The sequence below is a fragment of the Oreochromis aureus genome, linkage group 4 (assembly GCF_013358895.1).
Source record: "Oreochromis aureus strain Israel breed Guangdong linkage group 4, ZZ_aureus, whole genome shotgun sequence".
Taxonomy (NCBI): Eukaryota; Metazoa; Chordata; class Actinopteri; order Cichliformes; family Cichlidae; genus Oreochromis; species Oreochromis aureus.
The window spans coordinates 29,024,634-29,051,063 of NC_052945.1; the positions used below are offsets into that span (position 1 = coordinate 29,024,634).

A 26,430-nucleotide genomic window follows, 5' to 3' on the forward strand; every position below is an offset into this window, starting at 1 on the left:
TATTGCAGACTGAGCAATAATGCATTTCTTGCATTTCTCATGGTCTTTCTTAAAATTACTGGTCCCAGTTACAAAGGCGCTTGTCGACTCAAATGAAATGAAACTCACAACACACCTGGCAGAACATCATGTTATTTAGCTCGTCATATTCCAGCCACAGAAATTCTTTTGTCCATGAAACCAAAAAAGCTGAGCTTTCTTTTTGCCTCATAGTCTGATTTGTCATAACTTTTCCGTTTTGTGGTAGGCTTTTATTTGGCTGCCCCTTCTTCACCCTGACCTGTCTTATTTGGCTCAGCAGAACTAAAATACCGGCGTAAATCCTGCTGCTTTTACACACGTACTTACATAACGGTCAGCGATTCTCTGCGCAATCAACCTCTCACATGTTTAAGCTTGCTGTGGGAGATTTCACTTGTCACGTTTGAATAGTAGCTAATGAGTGATAAGACGATGTCAGAGGAACTGGTGCGCAATTAATCGTCACTCACCAATCAGTGCTGCCGCTCTCTATACACCGTTCGCGCTATCGCAAAGTGAAAGTGAAAGCAAAAAACAAGCGCAAATTCAAACGCGATTTCAATATGTCACATATTGGCAGAGGCTCATCGATGCCAATGACATAATTACTCAGCTACATTTTCGAAAGAATGCAAAAGCACTGACATATATTTTCCCTTCCTATGATAGCCCGACGGGCAGGGCTGAGATAGATTTTGGTAGCCCGACTGGAAAAATCGCTAGCCCCGGGACGTCGGGCTAGCGATTTTGCGAGCCCTGGTTTAAGGAAATAATGTTGCCACACATCCATGAAAAGACTCATCCAGATGACATTTGAACATTTAGTACACATTATGACGCTTGGAAAAACTCATATTTACTGATGAAGATTTTTCCAACTTCTTAACAAACTGCACTGAAATTTTTTTTTTCTTATTTATTCTTTGTTTTTGTTTTTTATGATAAAATTTTGAGTCATCTATCTTGTGGCTTCTCCTTTTTACCTCAGTGAATGGTCTGGCAGTGCCAAGCTGAGGTAAAAAAAAAAAACACAGTCCAAGCTGTTTCACAAGCTCACCTCAGCCTCAGGGCCCTCTGGCATCACAAAACTACTTTAGCAACCACTCGGCGTTGATGGCTCCCTTCCTTTGTGACCTTCCTGTTCTTGGGTAATACTGGCAGAATTACCACTTCCACAAGGAACTTACAATACGCTGCGCTTTAAACGTAACATCGTTTCTGCAGCTTGTCCTTCTTAGCGGTACAATCGTGTAATACCACAATCCCTTAAGGCTCTGAAACACTCACCAAACCAGCTTAGAAAAAAGCAACAGTCTGTGCTGATGGTTTTCACCAGTCTTCCTGCTATAGTTATAGTTTTGCTTGATATCACAGATAACTAATCCTCTGAAAGTCTGCGGGGTGACTGCAGCATCAGCTGGTTTGCAGACTGGTCGGCTGACTTTAAACACGACCGGTGAACTGTTGGGAGGTGCAGCCATTAGACTGGAAGACGGGGAGTCATGAATTCTAGCTGACATTTATCAGAGTTTTTTTCCTACCCTGGCATTTAAGGTATTAGTATTGCTCTCTGGCACTAATTGGGACTTCGTAGCTCCACCCTAATGAGCAGTGCTACTGCTAGACACATCTATTGGTTTTATTTATGAATTCCATTAAGATTTGTCCATCAATACTTCAGAAGCTGTAATGCAGCAGGAAGCTTGCTGACTGGCGTGCCTGTGAGACAGACAGATTTCTGCATACACAGTGTAATCCTGGATCGAGGCAGGAGGGGCTGGATGCTGGGGGGGAGGTGGTTGTATATGTGTTTGTGAGCCTGCGTGGGTTACTGAGGGCTCTACCCTCCTAGGAGGTCAGCGACAGAGTTGAAGTCCACAGTCTCATAATCCTATTATCCATCGCAGTGGCAGCTGGAGAAATCATGTTGAGCGTGATGCAAGACATCACCGAGTACTACGACACATGTGCTGCCATTAGCCGACCTCATCTAGCAGCGCTTCTGCACGTGAGTATTCTCAAAGTCGTCAAATGCCATTAAAGACCGAGCCGCTTCCCCCCTCTCTTGGATGATCAATAAAAAAGTAATTTGGAGCCCTCGCTCCGACAACACTGAGAGAAGGAGCAGCGGCAACTCCTCTAACTTGCCTTGTACAGATAATAACTGCAGGAAACCAACAGAAATAAAGAATTCATGAGGGAGAGGCCACAGAGTGTATATAGCAGCTTCCAAGCTATGTTATCAGTTCAGTGCAGGAAGCTGGATTTACACTTCTTACAGCCATCTGATGAGAGACGGTGGGTCAGCAGATAAACAGGCTGCAAATCAATGAATGCAGGATAGAGATGGCAGAGACGCGCTAATAGTTAAGCTATATTCTCATGATCTCGTGATCTCATTCAGAGAGAAACAGTCATTTTAGTTGTTTTCTTTAGTGTGAGACCAAATTCTTCCAACAGTGCTGCCTTAATGACATCCTGAGGAGAACTAAAAGGAGGAGACTGCGATCAAACGAGCGCAATCACCACATCGATGTGTCTTGGTCCAATCTGACAGGTCCAGCCTATCATCATTACCAACATGGCCCCTTGATCTCAATCAGCCATTGCTCACTGGCTGTGCCGCTGCTGCTGCTGGCCTGCCGGGATAATGACTGAGCCGTTTGTCATTGTTACACAGGGAGAATGAATTCATCATAGTGGGCAGAAACAGCTCAATTGCAGCCCGGGCTACGAAGGAGGAATAATGGATTCAGTCAGGGGGCTTTATAAGCTTGAATGTGTCATCAACGCACCGGTCACCAGTCAGTTATCATCTCTGTGTGAAGTTTAGGAAACAAAGGGAAAACTTACTGCTTATTCTACTTACATTTTTTTAAAAGCACAGTTATTTTTATGTCATTTTAAAGGGCAGTGGTCATTACTGTGACAGTAGTACATTGATGAAATCAGTGATCATGAATATTTGTGTTAATTTAGATAATAATTTAGTTCAGTAACCATCATTCCTTTGTTCCAACTACACACTGTGCTATCTGATGCAGCCTTATTATATTTTAAGGCTCATTTATTATTAGAATACCTCTTTATCAATTATGTTAATGTGCAATATCACAGATCACACTGCACCTCACAATGCACCTGCTCCTCAGATGGCATGTATGTGTGTATGTATATATATATATATATATATATATATATATATATATATATATATATATATATATATATATATATATATATATATATATATATATATATATATTTATTGTACATATCTTTCTTGTGTAAATGTTAATGCCTGTGTTATTGTGTAGATTTACAGAGAGATGCCAAACTGTGTTCATTGTTCTTATAACAGTGACAATAAAGAGCTATTTTATTCTATTCTATTCTATTCTATGTTAGGGTAGCTGAACTTGATGTGCAAGAAACAATAATATATGGAAAGTAAAGTTTCTGGCCTTTTGGTGTTTGATTAAAACCTAAAAGCGAACTTTCTTTTGAACTTCCTTAGAGAACCACAGGTCCCGGGTTACACAGGTGCATACTACTCCCTCCACAGAACAGCACAATTTGGCTTACAGGCACATCTAAGTCTGCCATTTGAGTACCTGTGAAGTATCTGATTTCTCTAAGTGAACACTCAGATGTACTTGTCATCTTTTCAGAAGTGCACCAGCATCTCACTCTTCACTTTCTCTTCTGGTTACTCAGTTTGGTCTGTTCTGTGAAGGGAGTAGCACACACCTGTGTATGAACTGTTGTTTTCTGTATTGCTATTTCCTGCCTTCTTTTCTTCAACTGGGCACATTAAGTCATTGCTTCTTTAACGAGCATGACAGTTTTCTGCTATACTAAAACAGTTTGATCAAATCACTGATAAAAAATGAACACTTCACCATAACACTGAAACAATGAAGTGTTTGCTACTAAAAATATGTCTCTACATACCTATGTGGATATCTGAGTAAAAGTCATAAATGATTAATGATTCCTTTGATCATCGTCAGTTACAGTCCACATCAGCATTACGTTATATTAGGTGGAAATAGTGTCTTTCTCCTAATGACTCTTAATTTTTTAACCTAAGAGGAAGTCATTTGTGCCTACGTCAGAGGAAACTGCACTACTACTGTTACTCCTTCAACACAGGTTGTTTTTCCAAGCATTGCAGTCATGATATAGTAATACTAGAATACAAAATATGGTATTAATGCAGTATAACTAAAACTTGGCAAACTCGCCAGAGTAAAATGATACTGTTTTACCACCATTCTTGCAGCATTAACACCGCTATAAAGAATATATTATTAAGGCTATAATTAGTTTATAAAGGCAAACAACTTCTCTGATTCATTTCATGCTGGTGGCAGTTTGAGTAAGGTACTTTTTCTGAAAGTGGCACACATGACTGAAGGCAAGCTGAAACGTCTTTGGCCCATATTATCTGCTTCTGTTGATCCCCATCCCCACATTGCAGTGTGCTTTCCAGTAAACATCAAAGGAACCTTCTCCTTGAAAAAAGCTATTACATGTCAAGGAATACTTGAGCTCTCGCTCACAACAAATGATTCAGCAGTGCTGTATAATGACTGCAATCTGACTAAGTGGATTTCTGAGAGAAACACTTGCTGATGCTTTATATTAAAAACAAAAAAACATAACAAAAACAAAACATATTCGCGCTTGCAGCTGAAGGCCACAGGAAAGACGAGTGTCAAATCAAACACATGCAGGTTAATGCTTGTGTACAGAAACAGGAAATGTGAGTGCTTTGTGGTTCTAATTGCACGCTGTCACACATCAATCACAAGCCTTTCTTATAGCCATTTCAGCTGTCCACATCAAGTAAAAGTATTTCATACTCACAAAGAAATCTGCACATGCTCTCTGCAGCAGTTTAACTTTATGACTGGGGTTCTTAACCACAGAGTGCTGCTGCTTAACCTGCTCCTGGAAAGAGCTGAGCTGAAGCGTCCTTTAATTTTTAACATCCTTCTCCACCGTGTCCTGTGCTCAACTGATACTAGGGTAACTGTGAGCCAACCACTCTGAGCTAGACCTGCGGCTCTGACACCACAGCACCCTCCATGACCCACCCCTGACTCCACCCGAGGGCAACTGCTGTGTCCCGCAGAGGGAAGTCCTGTTGCTTAATTTGGCAAATCAGAAGTGTAGTAAAACTGGAGTGGAAGCAGAAAGAGCAGCACTTCCCCCCCCGATAATATGAATAAATGCAGATAAGCTGTTTGCAGATGTGGATCGTTTACTAGACTTGGTGCTGATTTTCTAATAGTCCAAAGAGAAGGTCTTTAAAAGGGCATGCCAGGCAGCATAGCTTTAAACAAGGATCAAAAGTAAAATGATTCAGTGGATGAACAGCAGCTATTTCCATCTTTAACTCTGGTTCAGCTTTTCCACTCACACGACTCCTGGATGCTATCAACATCTGAGCTAAGATAAAGTCTCAAAATTGCTTTCTTTTAATTACCTCTGGCACATCTCTCACTAAATGTAATTAAGCTGTCTCGAACTGTGCATAATGGAAACTGTAGGCTCTAGCATTTTGGGCACTGAGTGGGCCTGGTACACTTTTTTTTTTTGAAATGAGCCTTTTTATAAATGTCAACTCTGCGGATGTATCCGAGCATATTCGTCACCAGGCATCAAAAACATTGAGGTTTGCAATATTTGCAATCACAGACACCACACATACAGCGAGGCTGCAGTGATGGGAGTCAGCTAAAAACACACATCTGCATGCACACAGCAGCTTTCACACAGCAAGCAGGAAAAAGTTGGAAACTCACTTGTAGCTCACTGAGATTGGCCATCATGCCAGCGACAAATGAGATGACTTCTGCTACCGTTTGCCTCACTTTACAGCCCTCGGATCATTGCGGCTCCAGTGGCTAAATGCAAAGAGTCCAACGTTGGAAGTCCTGTAAAAATAATAATAAGTTAAAAAAAATAATCCGAATAAAGGCGCAGTCTGATGTGGGGAAGGTGGGTGAATAAAATGCTAACATGGTGACGCCTGGAAAAACGACAGAGGAGCAGGTGGACAGTGGAGAGAGGGGCAGACCATCACCTCCTGGTAGCAGGACGTTAACTCTCGGACTCCGGGCTGCATCACGCAGACAGTGCGGGCTGTCCTGGAGTAGTGTGAGGAGGAGCGCTGCTGCTGCTGCGGGGATCCTTCTCATCGTCAGGGGAGGAAAGCCCAGTGAGGAAACCCGACACCCGCCAGGATTCACCGAAACACCCAGCTCTGCTGCCTGGAGCAAACAGAGGCCATCTTCTCCCTGAAGCGGCGCGCTCCGGCTCGGCTCTGCGGGAAGCTGGGAGCCGGTTACTGTTGCTGCTGGGTAGGGAACACAAGCGCTGAAGGCATACGGAGAATATAAAAATAGGACTTCCTGCTCCGACCTTCAAAATAAAATACGCATCGGCGATCACACGCACAGTGCATTGAATGCAAAAGCTAGAAATTTGGCTCTTAGAAAACTTTAGGTTAAAATAACTGTGGAGACTTTCTATAGCTGTCACACTCACAGTGATACTTTTATAGAAACTGGAGCATACGCACAGAAGCATTTTTAAATCATTAAAACGCGTTTATTTATTTTTAACCAACTTACCACAGAACAGGAAGTCAACAGTCTGAGCCGTTTATAGTACACATAACAGACCAGTCACACAGGACAGACAGTCACACAGGACAGACAGCCCTGCACTGCATTAAACACTAATGTTGTGCTATGCTGCTATTTGTGGTACAGATCTGACACCAAGTAAATACAGAGCCCCGATACCGACACGTAAGTAGGTAAGAGCAGTATGTCATGATTTATGAGATGACACTAATTCAATGTAATTTTTGCTTACTATAATAAATAGTTAACACAATAAAATAAACCGTTCAGCTTATTGTGTATTTTGAAAAATAGTTTTTTGAAAGTCTGGTATTTTTGTCTCTAAAGCACTCAACTTTTCTGCTCCAGGCTATAAATAAAATAGAGGTGACAGTCGACACAAAAAGGTTCAGACATTTTTCACAGTGCATATTTAAGTTTTTTTTTTTCATTTCCAAAAAGAAATGTATTCAACATAATCCAGTGGGCCACATACCAAAGTTAGAGGATAGAAACAAAGTATCGATCCAATTACCCTAGTATCAATCCGATACCACTACCAGCGCTGGTATCAATACTATCAATATTTGGATCGATTCGCCCACTTCTATTAAACATAGCGGCATAAACACACTAAAGAGGAGATATCACTGTTTGAGCTCTTGCGGGAGCATACGGCATTTATTTCAAATTGTATGTCCCAGCAGTTAATAAATAATCCCCTAATAAAACGCTTTAATTTGGCAGCAAAGTCGTGTGGGATTTTATTTTGAAACCAGCACAGCCTGGTTCTGCTCTTATTGCGCATTTCTTTGGTCAGCTTGACGTAGCTGGAAAGAGGCGCAGACCGTTGCGGCAGCCGAGCGCCCTCCTGCTTTCATGTGAGACCTGTTGATCACATTTGAACACATCACTGTGCTAACCTGCTTGTAGGACCACCAAACTTCATACAGTCAGTGTGTGACTGTATGAAGTTTGGATCTGTTGAATTTGTGCACTGCAGCTTACTGTATAGGTCTGAGTTAAATTAAACTGATGATGTCTCTTCTTCTTATAAAATCAGTGTAATGGCCCTTTAAGCTGCTATAAAGGAACTATCAGTTTCTTTATGTTTATTTTGTGTATAATCAGTGTAATGCATTCCTTCTTTTCTACAGGATCAAACAACTCCTGGGGCCATTGCTAAATCATGCCAGAGGGGAAGACTGGCCGACCTACTCTGAGCACTACAGCTGTAGATGAATGATGAATTGTGAATTTGACGTCACTGCAGCAACAATATGACCACTGTGCAGCCAAATCTCCTCACTCAAGACAGAAGAAAAAGAAACTTTGAACCTCTTTCTTATTCATGCATTACATTATTATGAATGAGCCACAATGCACACTTTGTGAATGAACACATTTTTAATCAGGTAGCCAAACAGTACAGTTTTGTAAATATGCCACTTTTTATTTAGGACCAACTCTAAGCCTTTAACCAGGTTAGCGTGGTTTCTTTATTATTTATGCTGTTCTGTGTGTTTTTCTGCCATGTCAAGCTATGCTGTCAGCTCTCAGAGAATAATGTGACCTCTGACCCTGCATGCTAAACGATGTTGAACTAGAAAAATTGTGGAGGGTGAAGGCAACAGTGTTCCCCGTGGTAATTGTAACACGTGGAGTAGTGACCCACAAACTGGGCAGGGGGCTCCAGGAACAGCTGGGGCAGTGGTGCTCTCGGTTGGGTGGATACCTTGAGTCTGGCCGCAGTGTTCATCCTGAGCTCAGTAGATGCGTCTGTCACTGCAGGAGGCTGGGCATCATCTAGTCCACTTCCACTGCTCTACCAGGGTTGGATCATTATGTCCATACTGTCCTCTATACCTCACTATACTGTCACATACCAGTATAGTGAGGTACAGACGTTGTTAAGGTTAGTTGATGTGTGAGCCACAGCTTATGTTACACACTCTTCCTCATGTTGTGAGGTAGACTTGCTGGATTCAAACCTCGACCTGTTGTTCCAAAGATGCCACTACACTATCCAGCTATACGTGACATGGTTACTCACTGTGGCATTTCTTATACTTTCAGAAACCACTTATGTCATATTAATGGCAGGCATCCTAGAGAAGAGACCACTCCCATCGGGATATGAAATGGGTCCAAACTATACCAGCAAAACAAAACTCCTATTAAAAAGATAGCGAATATAGTTATTTCTGTTTAGAGGTTAATGAGCTCGTACTGTATATATTTATTGTTATGTTAATCTGAAAACTTACTGAATTTTAGATATGTGGTGAAAAAAAGTGTGATTTTGCATCTGAAATGTAGCTGAGTAGAGGCGACATTTAAAATACAATGGAAACAACTTTAAATAACTACAAACTATAATAAGTGTTTGATGACACAGCGAGTTAACTCACCTTGGTCTAACAAACCCAACAGACGGCTGAGGGAGACATACAGGGTGAGTGCAGACTGTGTACACCCACACTGTCTTTGTGGATGGATTATGGCTGAGCTCAGAGTGCAGGAGTAGAACTGGATTTTATTTGTGATATAGATTTCTGTATGAACAGACAATTGGTGATATTTGGACCTGGGATTTTTATGGAAAACAATATTTTTCACTAAGCAGCACTTAGAAATGTAAGCAGTGCTATCATATGATTAATATGTGGCATCTACAGTGTACACACAGTCTTCAGGTACTGGGTTGGACCCCCTTTTGTTTTCAGAAACACTTTAATACTTCACAGCACAGATTCAACAGGATAATAGAAACATTCCTCAGAGATTTTAGTCCATATGGTTGCAGATTTGTCAGTTGCACTTCCATGATATTCCACCTCATCCCAAAGATGCTCCGTTGGATTGAGATCTGGTGACCGTGGAGACCGTTTAAGTACAGTGAACTTGTTGTGTTCAAGAAACCAGTTTGAGGTGATTTTAGCTTTGTGACACTGTGGTCATAAGGTATGGGCATGGTCAAAAACAATACTAAGTTAGGCTGCAGTGTTTAAACGATGTTTAAATGAAGAAAGCAGCTGCTGAGTGTACACTGAGTTAACCCCTCATCAGTTACCGTACATATATAACCCCGAGCAAAGGTCCTCTTCTCTTCTGTATGAAAATAATCAAACTCAGTGTTTTTGAGTAGCTGCTTCTCATTTACATCTTTTTAAAAAATTGTTTGTTTTTCAAATGACATGGATTTTAAAACAACACTATAACCAACTGATTTAAAGCAGTTTTATTTAATATTGAAAGCATAAACATTTTGACATTTTATACTTTAAAATGATCTGGAACACTGGCACAACAACAAAGAAAGCTTCTCCAGTACTAAAGAAGAGGATGACGATCACTCGCACACTGAATATCAAAGTACTGAGAATGTAAACAGCGATTTTGTATGGATTCATAAGAAATTCAATAGCAAAGGTACACAAAAATATCTGTGTAAAGTGTCTTGAGGCAGAGTAGACTGTACTTTGACAATAAAGGTGCACATATAAGTCTACTCTAATAACACATGCACTAGTTATGCTTGTATGTTGATCTTTTCAGAAAAAACAAACTCTTAATGATATGATAGATAGTAGCATACAACAGCAGAGGCCACATAACGAATGCATAATCCAACTGTAGTACAAATATTTTTGGAAAACTATATTCTGTATGCACTTTGAAATATAATCTGCTTTTTAAAATATTCATTTAGGATACTTCAGACTCATATAAACGGGCACTTTGCTTACAGTAGCAGTAGATAAAGGAAAGGCCTATTAGCTAACATATATATATGTATAACTCAGATTAAATGATTTCACTGCAAGAGATTCACAGGCTGTGTAAGTGGAAGAATAGGTCAGTGTGTCACACGTGCTGCCAACAGGTGGCGGTGTTTCTTCACTTCGATCATCCCAGACAGACGTCACCTACCTTGTGCAGACACAAAGAAACACAGGTGCTTTTTTTCTCTTCACTCAACACATTTAAATATCAGACAGCCTGCTATGTTCTCATTACCTGACTGATACACGTAAACACCTCTTTCAAAAAATATGATAACAAAGGGAAATATATAGAAACTCTTAACAGACTATATTAGTATACTTAATAAAAGAAATACATAGGTTGGTACTTGGACTGCCCTCCAATCCCCACAGCCTCAGTCGGGGGCCTATACAGAGTGGGTGCATCGTCTCATCTCCGCACCTCCTCTTCTTCTCCCCCCACCATGATGTCATCTGTAACCTCGGAGACTCCCTGAATACCGGGCGACCCAGGAAATGAGGTTATAACTTCGGAATGTGTGAGGGAGGACAACTCTCCCCCCCGCCAACCAGCCTTGCACCCTTGTACGCCTTCCCTCACCCCTCACAGCAGAACAAGGAGCGCCCTTCTTCTCCTTAACGCCTCCCTCTTCCTCCGTGACTGACAGCTCTATTAAGTCCATGAAAACCTGCTTGTCCAGTATAGTCACAGTAACACAGTAACACTGACCAGAGACTGGGTTTGTGGGAGGACACAATACACCGATTTAGGTATTTCACCAAGCAGATTTGGGGGGATGTAAAAGCCCACAAAAAATATTCATCTATCAACAGTACTGGCTGTGTAACACAACACTACTTACCTGTATAAATACTTTGGCAAAGACCATAACAGCAAATAAACAACGGTAGAAATCAGTGCAATTTGTCATAGCTCAGTCTCTCGTTTGAGAGAGCGACCAGTGTTTGGTCTGGATACAAAAGAGACAACAAAGTGGAGCGCTGCCCCCACACGACACAAGAGACAACAGGGCTAAAGTAGTTCCAGTGCATTTCAGAGTAAGACAGCTGAGGACAGATGTTAAGTGCTTCTGGTAAGGAGAACATGCTCTAATGTGAGGCGACAGTATGACAGTATGCATGTCTGGGTTACAGTAATCAATTACATGGGGTCATCTACAGTGAATATGTTCTACTACAAGTAATGAAATCTGTTGAAAGCCAAGTTGGTATGGTCTTATGGTTAAATCAAGTATCCGGCTTATCCGTAAAATTCTTGTATGGCTTCAGTAACGATGGCACATTAAAATAAGCAGATCAGATCTGTGAGAGTTCAGTCGTATGATGCACGCTGCTCATGAATAACAGCGTGAGATTTTGGCACAGCATTAGACGAGTAGATCAATATCATCCTTTTGGCTCTGGTGTGTGGCTGTATCTAGAAAATGCTTTCTGCAGCTCTCCTATTTCTATTCCAAGCCCCTCCCATCGGTGAACCTCATCACATGAACTCAGAGCCTCCAGAAATCCACACCAAATCCTGGTGTCAGCAGTTCATCACACAGGAGGGGACCGTTTAACCCCATCAAATAAAGGTCAGTTGTCGTCTTTGTGCTTTGCTTCCATACAGATTTCTTTGTGAGCTTATTTGGATACATTTCCCTCCATCTTTGCCAGTAGATTTCAATTTCTTATAATATCTGTGGTTCGACTGAGCTGAACAGCAGTGAGAGTGGTATCAATCTTCTCACCTAACCCCGTGCCAAAAATTAAAAACAGATATTCGTAAATATGTGAAACTGTTCCTCGCACCAGTTCATTGATGTGCTTCTCTGCCTCCCTTGTTCAGTGATGGGTCTCCACCTCGACCACGGTCCAGTCACTGATTGGGGAGCTGCCCTGGCTGTCTGGGGAGTAGCTGCTGACAGATGTGACTGTAGCGGTAGGAGGGCTGAACTGGGGAAACAAACTGGGCCACATGCTGCTCTCCATGGGGCTTAGGGTTCCCCCGGTCCCCACAGGGAGGAGGAGGAGCGGAGGGCAGTCTGTATCACCAGACAGCACCAAGGTCTGGTTGATGAGCTGCTGGACCATGTCCACCTTCTTATTCCATTCCAGTTCCTGTGGAGGCACCGGGCGCAGCTGCTGCTGCCGGTGGGGGGACCGCCCCCTCCTTCCCGCCTCCCCTCTGGCCTCGTCCTCTTCGTCGCTAGTTTCCATGGCTTCATAGATGGTACAGAGCCCCGAGGAAGGGGAGAGCATCACTCCGGTTGGGCTCCTCCTGAGCTGCTGTTGCTGCTGGATCTGTTTCTGCTGCATGCGGTACTGCTGCTCCAGCTCCAGCTGCCACTGCAGGACCTGCCTACGGTGGCGGTGCTCCTGCTGTTGCTGCTGCAGCTGCAGCTGGAGGAGCTCTCTGCGCTGCTTCTCCAGCTGCTTCTGTTGCTCCAGCCTCAGACGCTCTTCCTCCAGCCACTGCCTCTTCTGCCTCTCCTGCGCCTGGCGCTGCTGCATCTCTCTCAGCTTTTCCTGGTGTTGCTCCAGCCTCTTCAGCTGTTCTCCGCCAGTGCGACCGTCAGCGGCAGCACTGGTCAAAGATGGAGGGGGAGCAATTTTGGCGAAATGGGCGGCAAGAGTCGGATCAATAGGCCTCCTGTTGCCCGGGACCATTGCCAAGTAGTGACCATTCGCTATGGGAGCTGCAGCAGTGTGGTTCTGGTTCTGGTTGTCTTCCTGTGAGTGTTTTTGCCATCTGTGAGCTTCATCCACTTCATATCTCTTCCAATCTCCTGTGGGACAGTCAAGATCACTTGGTGCATCCGTTATAGATGCATGCATCAAACAGTACGGGTGGTACAACAAGGGGCCAGGAAGGAGGAGAGATCTGACACGAATGCAAAAAGGTGTAACAAAAAAAAGAACAAAAAAACAAGGGAAGGGGCTTCCAAAATAAAAGTGATAGAGGAATGCTGAACACCGCAGCTACAAACCGGCACAATGAAACACATCACACAACACTCAGTGCAATGCAACATGTTTCCTCTAATGCTACACCTTTGTTTCATATAGGACCACTCGGTTGAGTAGTCTGCACCAAAATCCCAGTCTCACATTTGAGGTGTCATTCTCAGGAACATGATGTCTGTCATGCAGGACAGTAGTCATATATGCGATTCACAGTAGAGTACAGACACATGGGATAGAATTGATAAAAAATATATACAGAATCACAGGAAGTTGATCATATCAAGATAACGTGTGGTTTTAATAATGTAGAAAAGTAATTAAACTAACTTCAGTGTACGGTATAATCACCAAGTCAGGGAAGCACAAACCTGAATCAAGTCGTTCATGGTGTCATGAATGTAAATTTAGTATTTAGGAAATGACAAAAGCTGGTATTTTAGAGACATCTAAGCTACAGCTGTGTCAGTGTGTGTGTGTGCTGTGGGGTCAGGGTTTCAATGAAGAGCACAAGGCCTGACCAGAGAGGAGATGGTACTATTTATAGTTGCATATGTAGCGAACGAGGATGCAGATTCATCTCATGCCCTTCTGCACATCCGATTGGCTAAACTCAAACTGGACCTACATTTTAAGCAGCACGAGTCATCCAACTGTTTTATACCTGCAAGCTGCTTTGCAAACCACCTCCATTCCACCTCTCCCATTTATGTCACTGCTGACTTAATGTCATGTTCATCATAACTGGTGGTTTTTCTGCCGGCGGGGGGGCTTCTTGATATGTATGCAAATAAAGAGCAGAGATGCTCCCCCTTGTGCATTACTGCAGGAGGGAGAATAATCAGAAATGCTGCTAAATTTGTTCTGTAGAGTTTTTGAGCACGGGTAACCTTCATGTCTGGGCCTCTTTATCTTTGTGAAACAATGGGTACAACCTGCTACTACAGCTGTGACAACTGGCAGTGGCAACGTGACAAGAAATGTAGCAATGTGCTTGTGCAAAGACGAGGAGGATGAGGACCTTTAAGTGATCATCTTAAATGCTTGTTTCTAGTGTAGGATTCCCATTATGCTGACCTTCTTCTGATTGGCTGCTGCTTTTCGGTGGGGCTATTGTGCCAAGTCAGAGCTGTGAGCCTGACGTGAATATATTAAGGTCATATTAAGGAAAAGTATATTTTGAGGTTATTATACAGCTCTAAGTAGGGCTGCTCAATTAATCGAATTTTAATCTAGATTACGATCTGGGTTTTCAACGATCATTAAAAATGACTGAGCCGATTATTAGCACCTCCCTCGTGCTTTACTCTCGCGCTGCTCCGTGTGGCAAATCGAGCGCGCCTCTCTGCGTCTTGAACACGCGTCACAACAATTAAGAGGACCCGAGGGAAGCTCGGAAAGCTAAGCAGAAGTTATTTGGAGAGGAGAGGATAATGGTTGCTGAAGAAAGAATGCCGTTGGTTGAAAAGAGAGGTAAAACGACTTCAGTGGTGTGGAAACATTATGGGTTTGCGGAGTCAGACGTGGATCAAATATTGTGCAGTATTTTGAAGTTCACTAAACATAGATGTTTACATTTTTCATTTATTTTTTATATTGCAAACATTTGCACTGTTATCAGTATTTGCACACTATTTTATATTATTTTTTGACAATCTTTAAAGCCATTATTCAATACATTGTTATTGTTAAATAAATATCGTCAAATAATCAAGATCTCAATTTCAGTGAAAATAATCGTGATTATCATTTTTGCCATAATTGAGCAGCCCTAGCTCTATGAGTAGGAAACTATCTGAAATAGAGTATTTAGAATGCTTCTACTGACCATACTTGAAACTGTGGCCATGTTTAATATGAACATCCACCAGTATGTGACAGTGTGTATGTGACGGTAAAAAAGGAAAATCATAACAGATCCATTTAAATGTTTTTGAGGTGCGACAAATGCATCTCTCAGCGGACACAGAACACCTTTGTTTGTTTACAAGAACCTTAAGCGAGCACTGCCTGTCAGAGAGAGAGAGCGCTCTGAACGTTGTGTTGGTGGATCTGAAAAGTTCACAAAGGTGTAAGCGTGCTGAAGATCTTGGATCACCTTTTTACTTTGACCAAAATTCCATCTAGACACAACACCATTGAACAACGGCCACATCACTTCCTGTTTAACAGCAGTTCCCATGGCGAAGAATAAGAGACGCCACTTGGGAAATACTGTTAGATAAACACACACACACACACAAACACAAGGAGTTCAGACATGCTCGGATCCATAGGGAAAAAACGAAACAGGAACAAAAATACCTTGCAATGATGTTTTAATGGAATTTTGAAAGATAACCTAATGTGAACCATTCATTTCTGAACATCATGTCTAGTGTAGAATTGTTGCAAATTTCCAGGTAGTACAGAGTCTTTGTTAATTAAACATGCAATATACTGTTGAAATAGTAAACCAAACGCCCACTATGAAAAGGTTTCAGAGAGTGTAAAGCTGTGATGTGGAGATTATGTAGCGTCTCATCACGAATAAAAAGGCTAGCCGTTAGTCTCTTCTTGGAACACAAATGATCTGCTAACTGAGGCTCGAAGCTTGAAGCCACTTAACCAAACGCCTGAAACACATACTGTACGTGACTGCACGTTATATACCTTAACAACCTATGCAAAGAGCAGTAGAACCTCTTGAAGCACACATTAAAAGCGCCACCAACTGCAATCTATTGACCGCCCCCCCACACACACACCTACGTCAACTAATCTGTAACGGCAAAATAAAACCTGCTGTGTTAATATCTAGCCTTTATTTTGATAGCTAAAAGTTTTGAAAGCAGAACACAAACCTTTTAAAAAATAAAAAAAAAGCGACTATCGCTATGGTGCTGTTGAACATGGAGTGTGTGTACACAGGGAAGGGGAGGACCAGGTTTTAACAGAAACCAAAACAAAACAAAAAACCCAACAAATAAGCAAATACAAAACAACAACAAAAAATCATTGACATTTGATTGGTAAAAACAGTAGGATAAATACACAATGAGTCCATATTATTCCGTCTGTGTGTTGTCTTTTTTTTTTTTCCTTTTTTCGGTTTAAAAGCTCAGTCGCATTGGACCAATCAGTCAATACCCCATCAGGGGCTACAGAATAAGCAGGGTTACTTAAAAAGAACATCCTACTAGAAAAATGGAGTTTAAGCCATACACTCATAACCGTGACCATAACAGTATGAAAGAGGGAGGCTTCATTTAAAAATTGCTACAGTCATTTTTTTCCTTCTTTAAAATCTTTTTTCCTACAATCTTGCTCTCCTTTTTTTTTCTTCTTCTAACCATCTAACCCAATTGGAGAGAAAACAAAAGAAAAAAACAGGTAAAAGGGGGAGGGTTGCAGGGAAAAGGTGCATTCCAGGGGGTAACAGGAGGGACTTATACGTTACCTGCCAGAAAACTATCAGTCTTATCAGATATGGTAGAGTAGTAGGACGCCTGGTTGTCGCCGGTGTCTCCAGATTCCTCGGCCTCGACTGGATCGATGTCCTCCAGCTGGTCTGCTGCAATCTTCCCTCCGAGCATGTAGTGGTGGTCATCTAGACTGGGATGGTTGTCCTCCGGGTGACCCAAAGGCATCAGGTCCACAGATCTGCCCAGCAGGTCCTCTGCAAGGGCGGAGGTGGCAGCTGATGGCAGCGTCAGCTCCTTGATGAGGGAGGGGTCCTTGGCCTCCTCTGGCAGCTGCTCCTCGTTCTCCAAGGAGAAGATTCCAGGGCTCTTCCCGCAGCTCTCAGCCATGGAGTGGGCGTTGGAGTTGGATGTGGTGCAGTCGAAGCCGTAAGACGCTACAGAATTGGCTGACTGAGGGGTGGCCCCGCCCCCATCCTCCTCACCCTCTCCAGCTGGTGTGTCCCCAGCCTCTTCATCCTCCTCGAGAGCAGGCAGGCTACACGTCTGAGGAGGACTCTCAAACCCGGCACTTTCATCTATCATCATGGGTGCTTCAGGGTCATTTATTTGCATCTCCCCTTCTGTATCGCTGGCCTCGTCTCCCGAGGTGGAAGGGGAAGAAGGGGCGGATGCAGGAGCAGTTGGGGGTCCGGTGCCCAGGACCTCGTCGGCGGGGAGCGTCTCGGCTTCCTCCTCTTCTCCGTCGCCTTTTTCTAAGTGAATACCGAGATCCTGCTCCATGTCAGGCTGGACCGAAGCAGGCACTGGGGTCTGCTGCTTGTCAGAGCGGGACTCGACTCCAGAGCTGCTGTCATAGTCACGGAGTTCCTCTGGAGTGCTTGTCTCGCTGCTGCTGTGGGCTGCCAGAGCTGTGCCGCTTAGAGTGCTGGACTGGGACATGCCTACAGGTGGGGCAGCAAGTAGGGTGGGAGCCTCTGCAGGAACTGGACCCTTTGTCTCCTCATATGATGACTGATGGAAGTCGGTTTCTTGCTCCATCTCAGGAGCAAAGGATGGGGCGCTGACGTCCAAACATGCCTGGGCAGGAGACTGGGTGGGTGTTTCAGACTCGGCAGCACCGTGGTCGGACACGGGGCTGGGGGAGGAGACGGAGAGCAGTGAGGCTGGCTGAGCCCAGGTGTCACAGAAGGGGTTGGTCTGGTCCCAGGAGGATGCAGGGATTGAGGGCGGAGGACCTGATTGATTGAGGTTATCTAAATGCGCCTCCTCATTAAAGTCATCCTCATTCTCACAGCTCTCCATCACTCCTTCACTGCGCATTTCCACGTCTTCATCCTCTTCCTCATCTTGCCCTTGCTCTTGGAAAACTTTATGGTGTTCGTCTACCCTCTCAGAGCTCAAATCCATATCATCCACCCGCTCATCCTCATCATCCTCGTCCTCTTCTTCATTGGCTAGAGTTTCCACATTGGGAGAACCCATGAGGTTACCATCTCCCTCAGAACCACGGAGGCTAGTGTCAACCAGGGCATCTGAACTCTGGGTGCCCTCCAGAATTGCAGTATGCTGGGTGCTACTAAGGTCAGAGACCCCCTGCTGTCGGCTGCTGGTGCAGCTGCTCACATCCTCGGAGTCCATCCCAGACAGCAAGTCGTCACCGTGCCACCCTGTTGAACCTCCAAAGGCAGAGGAGCGCACCTGGAACTCGTCAGAGGGCTGAGATGTGCTCATGTCAGTGATCAAGGACGAAGGCTGATGGCCCAGTCTCCTTTGTTCCTCATCTTCATCATCATCATACTCTTCCTCATCATCATCCTCGTTGATTTCCTCATCAGCCTTTTCCACGGCCTCCTCCTTTTCATGAGGAGAGATCAGGCCTCTGGGGCTGAAATCATCCAGAGGCGAGGCACCCAATAAGTGAGGTTGCACTATGTTATTAAAGGCCTCGGGAGCTGCAGGGGTATGCATAAACAAGTTTTCCTTCTCTTCTTCTTCCTGCTCTTTGTCCTCTTCCTCCTCTTGTGTCTCCTGAGCCTCAAACTGCTGGCACTGTTCCTCTTCTCTCTGGAAGTTCATCATACTGCTTGGGCTTTGGTTCATGTTCCAGGGATCAGAGAGGACATGGGTGCCCAGGAGAGAGTAGGCATTCTGTTGGTCTCTGACAGGAGAAGCAGGGCCTTGTGGGGAACAAGGAGGAGACATGACGGTAGTACCCAGGGAGTCGTTGGCAGGCTCCTCAAATTTGAAAGGATCTATCTGTGCAGGGAGCTGAACACCACACACTGCTTCATGGACCGGTTCTGCCTCCTCCTCTGCTGGTGAGTCAGACAGGAGAGCTACAGATGCCTCGGGGGATGGTTCTTCTTCTTGATGTGAACTTAGTTCTTGTACGGGCTCTGGTGTAGGTTCCCTGACAGGCTCTGGAGTAGGTTCCCTGACAGGCTCTGGTGTAGGTTCTCTTTCAGGTTCTGGTGTAGGTTCTCTTGCAGGTTCTGGTGTGGGTTCCCTGACAGGCTCTGGTGTGGGTTCCCTGACAGGCTCTGGTGTGGGTTCTCTTACAGGTTCTGGTGTGGGTTCCCTGACAGGTTCTGGTGTGGGTTCCCTTGCAGGTTCTGGTGTAGGTTCCCTGACAGGCTCTGGTGTGGGTTCTCTTACAGGTTCTGGTGTGGGTTCCCTGACAGGTTCTGGTGTGGGTTCTCTTACAGGTTCTGGAGTGGGTTCTCTTGCAGGTTCTGGTGTAGGTTCCCTGACAGGCTCTGGTGTGGGTTCTCTTACAGGTTCTGGTGTGGGTTCCCTGACGGGTTCTGGTGTGGATTCCCGTGCGGGTTCTAGTTTTGGTTCACAAACTGATTCAGCCACTGGTGCACAGACTAGTTCTGGTTCTGGTGTGAGCTCTGCTGATTTTTCTTCAAGAGTTGTAATGGATGGCTCCACAGCTACTTCTGCAGGAGGCTCTGGTTGTTCTGGCGCAGCAACAGCTGCTGTGGCGGCAATCGCTGCTGCAGCAGCTACAGCTGCGGCAACCTCCTTTTCAGGTTCAGCGGCTGTGGCAGCTTTAGGGGCACGTTTAACAGGAGTTGGTGTGCTGCTTCCCACAGTTTTCTTGGGGCTGGAGGTCTTGGTTTTGGAGCCAGGAGTCTTAGCTGGTGTAGGCTTGCTCTCTTGTGTTTTGGGGCGGTTAGGTGTCTTTGTGTCTGCTGGCTTGTTTGTAGCAGGCTTTTTGGTAGTGACCTCTGATTTTGAAGCTGACTTGGAAGTCTCGGATTTTACTGACTTCGTTGTAGAAGAAGGGCGAGTAAGGGGGGAGTCTGCAGGCTTTTTGGCTGCTGGCGTGGATGGTTTGGTGACATCTAGAAAAAACACACAAAAGCACAGAAGGGGTGGTTTAACAATATGATATTGTAGAAAATTAAAACACATCATTGATCATTAAACCCACAGTGTAATGTTTAACACGTTTGCCTAATGTACAGCCAAGACCCAGAAGAAAAACCCTTAGAAGGGTTGTGTCAGGAAGAGTATCCTTTGTAAACAGGAAGCAGACAAACAACGTTTAATTGAGCCCTTCAAAATCACCACTGAGTTTTCTGTAGTTAACACTGTAATCAGGCCAAATATATGGAGTATAAAATTGAAATTAATTTATTTATTCATTTATTTTGAGATCTCAGAGCCATAAAACACATATCAATGTTACACATAGTTATAACATACTAGAGCGGGCAGACATAAAACATTTTATGTTTTAATGTTTTATTTTTACATCCATCTGAGGAAATGATTGGTTCACTTTACTATGGACAACCCTTCACTCCTGTTTTTAAAGTTCAGCCACTGCTCACCAGCCTGTTTTGTCACATGAGGGCAGACTGGTCAGGTTGCTGTGACGGGTATCAGTGTCTCTGATCCTGTTTCAAAGCCAGAATTCAATGTCTTGTTTTGCTCTAGAGACCTGCTGTAGGGCCACTCTAACCAGACTCTGTAAGATAGAGAGCTGGTGCTGCTTGGAGTCTGTCCACAGGATGAGGAATATTTTGAAGTGGCCGCTCCATTGCTGATAATTACACAGTCTTTACGGTACAATTTACCAATTTATTGAAGACTACGGAGTGGGTGTGCCTCTTTCATGTACATGCATATGCATGTATTCAAAATGTACTCCTACGGTACTTCTCTGTCGCCACTCTATGATATGTTAACAGATGATCTCCTACCACTCTTACACCGATGACACCCAGCTGTACCTTCCATTTAAAACCTGGTGATCAGACTTGTGGATGCCTAAAGTGCCAGTGACAATGTAAAGTCATATATTTGACCCAAAACATGAACAAAGTCTTAATATTCAGCTCTGCTACTGCTCCAAAACCTCTTTGTGTTTGGTTTAAAAGGCACAGATGCCAGTGGTGGGCTGACAGCTGATGCTAACAGTAGTTTTATTGTTCATTTTCTCTTTGTGGTTATTTATTCTCCCTTTTGTCCCAGTAACACAGAGAAAGACCTTTAACACACCATCCCTGAATAAACACTCATTCAGAAGTCCTTTTTCCCAGCGCACAGCAGGGAAACACAGGTGTTACTAATGACATTAATTAATGTTCATCTGTATTTAGTGCAGAGCTTTTATCAAAACGATTATTCACACCTGTGTTTACCTACTAGTGCATGGAAAACGTTTGTCGGAAACATCATCTCGACTCTTGTTTTGTTACAGGTAGTCCTATCTCCTCTGCAGCTGGTGCAATCTGTACAGACTAGCACCCCATCACAACTTTTCCAGATCTGCTTTTTCATTCATTTATTTATTCATTTTTAATCAAGGGGTGTCTGTTGTTAGCCCGAAACTATGGAAGTACCCGTCATCCAGAGCTTTATTCATCACTGGCATCTTAAAAACATCTCTTTTTCTTTAATGTGTTAGTAGTCATAATGTTTGCTATTAATTGCTATCAAATGCTATTGTGTTTCTTTTCTCATTTCTTTTTCCTTACCTTTTTTCACAGGGGTTGTGGTTTTGGATGTTTGAGATGGAGGTTTGCCACCAGAGGGGGTAGTGGAGGTTGGTTTGGGGGTAGCCGGCTTGGCGGCGGCAGAGGGGGTTTTAGGAGTGGCAGGTTTGGTTGTAGCAGGGGAGCTCTTGGCGTTGCTGCTAGTAGGTGGCCGAGATGAGCCCGTGGCAGGGCGAGGGGATGAAGTTGTGCCGGTTGTGGGCCTGAAGAGACATAACAGAGAAGAAGGGTTAGCAAATACTAAGCTGCACTACACAATATGTCCAAATCACGAATGAGACCGACAGTGAAATGAGTTTAACAGACAGTGAATCCCCTGGTTACAGAACTCAGGGAATGGAGATTAACTGAAAGTGACTCAAGCATTTGAGTTTTTAAAGTCACCCACATCTTGGGGCAAACATCAAGTCTCACCCTGACTGTGTGCTGATCAACCCTGTGCTCAGAGTGCTTCAGAACGGCTCTGACAGCGAGCAAGAGCTTGACATGTCAGCAGCAGACACTTCTACTGCTAAAGGGTACCTTAAGAAACAGCATACACAAAGGCAACAATGCTTGCATAGCTCGCAACACTAACATTAAACATACATAACAATAATAATGAATGCAATATATAATGGCTGATTTGCAATCTTTCCAGACAACAAAGGGTATCCATCTATTTTAAAAATGAAGTGCAGAGTAGTGCAAACATCTTCTGTAATAATAAATTAAAGCATGTGCAAATAGCCAACGCACTGACCTGATTAGCTGTTGCAGCAACGCTAAATACAATGAGTCAACGGGTTCACATAGGGTAGACACCTATTGAGACTTCCCTCTTAAGGACAGGAGGGTAGACATGAATGATTCAGTACTGATTTAAAAGCCTTTACATTAGTTCCCTGTCAGTTTTTGTAAGGATTTTCAAAAGGCACACTAGTAATGTGCAATCAGGGCAGCCCCTGAGGTGCTTTGGCACAAATTTATTTCATTTGTTTTTGTTTTTATTTACAGATACAGGACAAAAACTTTATCTTTTGAGCCTTTGGAGCAGTCAGAAAACACGTGATACCAACCTAAAAGTGCCAATTAAGTAAAACATTTATTCCTCTAATCTTGAATTTTCTTACACAGTTTCTATCCTTTGGTTTTGATTATTAGATTTCATTAGTTTTATAGTGTTTTATTGTCTCAAAAGCCTTCTGAATTGCACTAGTATGAAGGCAAAGTTTCTCCAAGTCCATGACAAACTCCTCCGGGGACAATAAAGTTGTGGAAGGTGAGTCAGAGCGGCCCCAGAGAGGCACACTGACCCCAGTTGATCCCCCCCCTTGCCCACCTCCCTCCTCACAAGGGGGTGATTCTTTGGGGCAGCGTGCGTCAGCTCTGCCTGCTCCGGCTCTCCTGGCCTAGATGCTGGCTCCTATGTCACGTCTGAGAGAAGTAACCTACATCTAGTAGTCCTGACAGGGCTGTGGTGTGCAGTCTCTCGGGCCCGCGCTACACTAACTGCCTGTTTCTAAATAAAGAATTGAGTTAATACTGGCAGAAAGAGAACAGGCAGCGGGAGGGAGGTGGAGGGAGAGTGAAGATGGCTGGGACCATGTTAATCTTTAATACTGAAAGGAGAACAAATATAACTCTTCCAAATCCACCACCACCCCTCCCCTCAGCTGGAAGCACGGGCTATGTTAAAGGCACGCTCACTTCGTAAAGGCGAGGAAGTAGCGTGTGCTATTCACAGCCTGGCAAATCTACGGGAATACGGTGTGGTAACATGAAATGAGAGTGACGGGCGGAAACCCGATAAGGGTGTGGTCAACTCGGAGGTTCAAAGAAGCTTTTGCAGTTGATTCACATCATGCAGAACTGGCTCTGGGGCAGTGGGGCATTAGTGTGTTACTAATAGTGAGGCTGCTGGATCATGTCAGGATCGTGCTGATCATTCTGATCTGTGATTCATTAGTTTAGCATGTCTGAAGCCGACTGTGTTTTCTGCAAAATCTGGGAGTTAATGTTGCTCACGTTCTAGTGCGTTCACGGGGAATTTTGCTATGGAGGGAATGTAAAAGCCACAGGTAGAGACGTTGGTGGAATGCAAACGCTGCACTTTTGATAAAGTTCTTACCTTTTAACAATAAATCCCTAACTCCATCAGCCTAATATGTCCATCTCAACTGTAAAACCCCGCCTTAGTGAGTAAGATACTAAGATTTTAAGCTCTCAAATTTGGAATCTGTTCTAAAGGACAAAAAAAAGAAAAAAAAAAGATGCTGTCTGAATTAGAGAGTGAAAGATGGGAATTACAGGGAAAAGAGAATGGGGAGAATTAAAAGATAGAGACTGGCATTAGAGATGAAGTATGCTAATGGGATATTCAGTGAGAGCATTCACAGTAATCTGCCTGATAAAAGGAATGTGGATAATCCAAAAAGGCAGGAGGACTTTAAAGAGCGCTGGAAATTAACCAGGTCACTGAAAAAAGAAGGAGGCGCGACGGAGACAGTGAAGGAGATTTCTGTATAGTTGTAACGCGTATCTACAGGCTCTCAGTCCAGTTTACTTGGATCGGTATTTCTTTACTTGTGTTTATGTTCTTGCATTGGTTTTGATTATTTATTACCATGATTTCCTTCCTCATTGTCAGACATGGCCGTCTCCACATTCACAGAACGTAAGGCTCCATCTCACAGTAGAATTAGATCTTGTGTGTTCCAAGATTAGTTTACCACAACTTGGCTTGTGGTGACGAGGCCTAAACACGGTGATGCTTGCTTCTGTAATTAAGTTCTCTTGTCAGCCAAATGACTGAGAAGACTGCAGGACTCATTGTAGTCTTTAAATGATGCGCCTACATTTAACTCAAAGCTTGTGCTAAGGGAAAGAAGCTTTGTTTATTGTTCTCATCCCACCACAGGCCTCGCTCAGAAACACTATAAATTGGGGCTAAAGCAAATTGTTCAACACGACACCGAGAAATGGACCGAAGCTGAAAAATCAGATGACTCTCATTGCTACAGGCGCCCGAGGATCACTGACAACACTTCAGCTGAGAAAGGATTGCTGTGTGCAAAAACATGGCTGCCTGCTGGTGGTGCTTTGTTACGATCCAACGGGATTCGGGGCTATGATTTAAATAATGAGATCGACAAAAGGGGGAGGCAAATGAGTAATCAGGAGCAAAGCAGCCGTGCAGGCAGACATCTTCCCTGCAGCACAGACGGCCATCTACGGTGGAGACGAGCTTCCTTCTCAAAAGACAAGCAGATAAATTAAATTATGATGCTGTGATAATTAAAGAGGCAGGATCACCCTTCCATTAAATGAACCTGATCAGAGCTCTGCTCCTTAGAGCGCTTGTTCCTTTAATAAGGTGTTTTTATTTAAGACAAAGGTTGCAGTTGGGTAGCCTTAAGCAATGCAGGTGTCTATCTACCTGCCTGTTACACTGCTCTGCAGCAGGGAATGAGCACCTTGAGGCTCTATGATTCATAACCTGGATGAAATTTCATCTAAACCTTATCTAAATGTGAATCGAAGAGAGTAATCACTGCAGGCAGGGTACTACACTTCAGTTTATGTGAGGGATGTGTGCGACTCCTCGGCATACTTAGTTGGTTAAATGAAAGCACAAGATCAGATAAATGTCTGATCAAAGATGTTATGCAGTCACTCACCACTACTCACCGCTGCAGCTCTTACGCTCTCTGAGGGGAAGTTAAAAACAAGTAAGGTGGAAGCTAACACGGACGACAGCTTGATGGTTCTGCAGTACTTTGATCCACAGAGTCAGCTGTTGTGCTTCACGCAGGCTGCGTCAGAGCAAAGTGGCATATAAGCACTCGACTAAAGCATTCTGCGCTCACGTGTGGATGTGACTGCCGGTGCTAGCTGTAAATGATTTATGCACGCTTCAAAGTGCCACACATCTCTCGTCTTGTGTTGACAACGTTTAACACGTCTGTTAGATTTCGCTCAATTCTGGCGGATTTCTGCTTTCTTACTCTCTGACTAGTTTCCTCTTGTTTAACCCTTTATCACAGAAGTATCATACAATCAAATAAATCTCATCTTTCAAGAACCATTTTAATTTTCTCTGTTGGCCAAAATGATTAAAGATTTATAGTTATGTGGAGTGCACATGGGAAAATCTAGGAGGAGCTGATTTTTCTGTTCACACAGCAGCACCTTGTGAATGCTTTGTGCTACTCTGATACTCCAACAATCCTGTAAAGCTCACCTTCTCCCCAAACTGTTTTTTTCTAGCTTAAACAGAACAGCATTAGGGTCATTTATAGAGCGCCCGTAAAATGGGCCACCTGCCGGAACCATGATAAATAAAGGCTGGGTTAAATGGAAACATCTCCAGTGGATGACCTGTTTAACCAGGATGCAGGGTGGATAAAAACATATCACCTCTCTAGTCTTTGAAATGTTTGACTAAAAACTGCAGTGTTTGAAGAACTGCCACGTCTTTACCATGAGTGGAACACCCACAAACAAGTCTGCCTCACATTCAATCATACTCTGTCCCTCCCTCCGATTACTAAATCCATTTAGTAATTGGCTCTGCGGCTGCTCCCTAATAAAATCATGGCAGCGGGACTCTGCTTCATGGAGTGGTTGGCCACACCCGTGGCACGAG

The 26,430-nt window shown here is 43.8% G+C and overlaps 2 protein-coding genes across 3 annotated transcripts in view; both read right to left on the reverse strand.

Annotated features, from left to right (window-relative positions):
- pkn1b (protein kinase N1b) overlaps positions 1-6,364 on the reverse strand; it is a 43,635-nt gene extending 37,271 nt beyond the window's left edge. The window contains exons 1-2 of one of the 2 annotated variants that reach the window (XM_039611326.1): positions 6,116-6,364; positions 5,835-5,966 (exon numbers count right to left, since the gene is read on the reverse strand). In XM_039611326.1, the coding sequence (XP_039467260.1) occupies positions 5,835-5,861 (27 nt within the window). In that variant the 5' untranslated portion in view covers positions 5,862-5,966; positions 6,116-6,364. Of the gene's footprint in view, positions 1-5,834; positions 5,967-6,051 lie in introns of both variants that reach the window. The other variant, XM_031748303.2, reaches the window with a different exon arrangement.
- Positions 6,365-15,691: 9,327 nt separating this feature from the next.
- wu:fb95e10 (nucleolar protein dao-5) overlaps positions 15,692-26,430 on the reverse strand; it is a 37,574-nt gene continuing 26,835 nt past the window's right edge. The window contains exons 4-5 of the mRNA XM_031748314.2: positions 21,786-22,006; positions 15,692-20,144 (exon numbers count right to left, since the gene is read on the reverse strand). Coding sequence (XP_031604174.2) covers positions 16,819-20,144; positions 21,786-22,006 — 3,547 coding nt within the window. The 3' untranslated portion in view covers positions 15,692-16,818. The remainder of the gene's footprint in view (positions 20,145-21,785; positions 22,007-26,430) is intronic.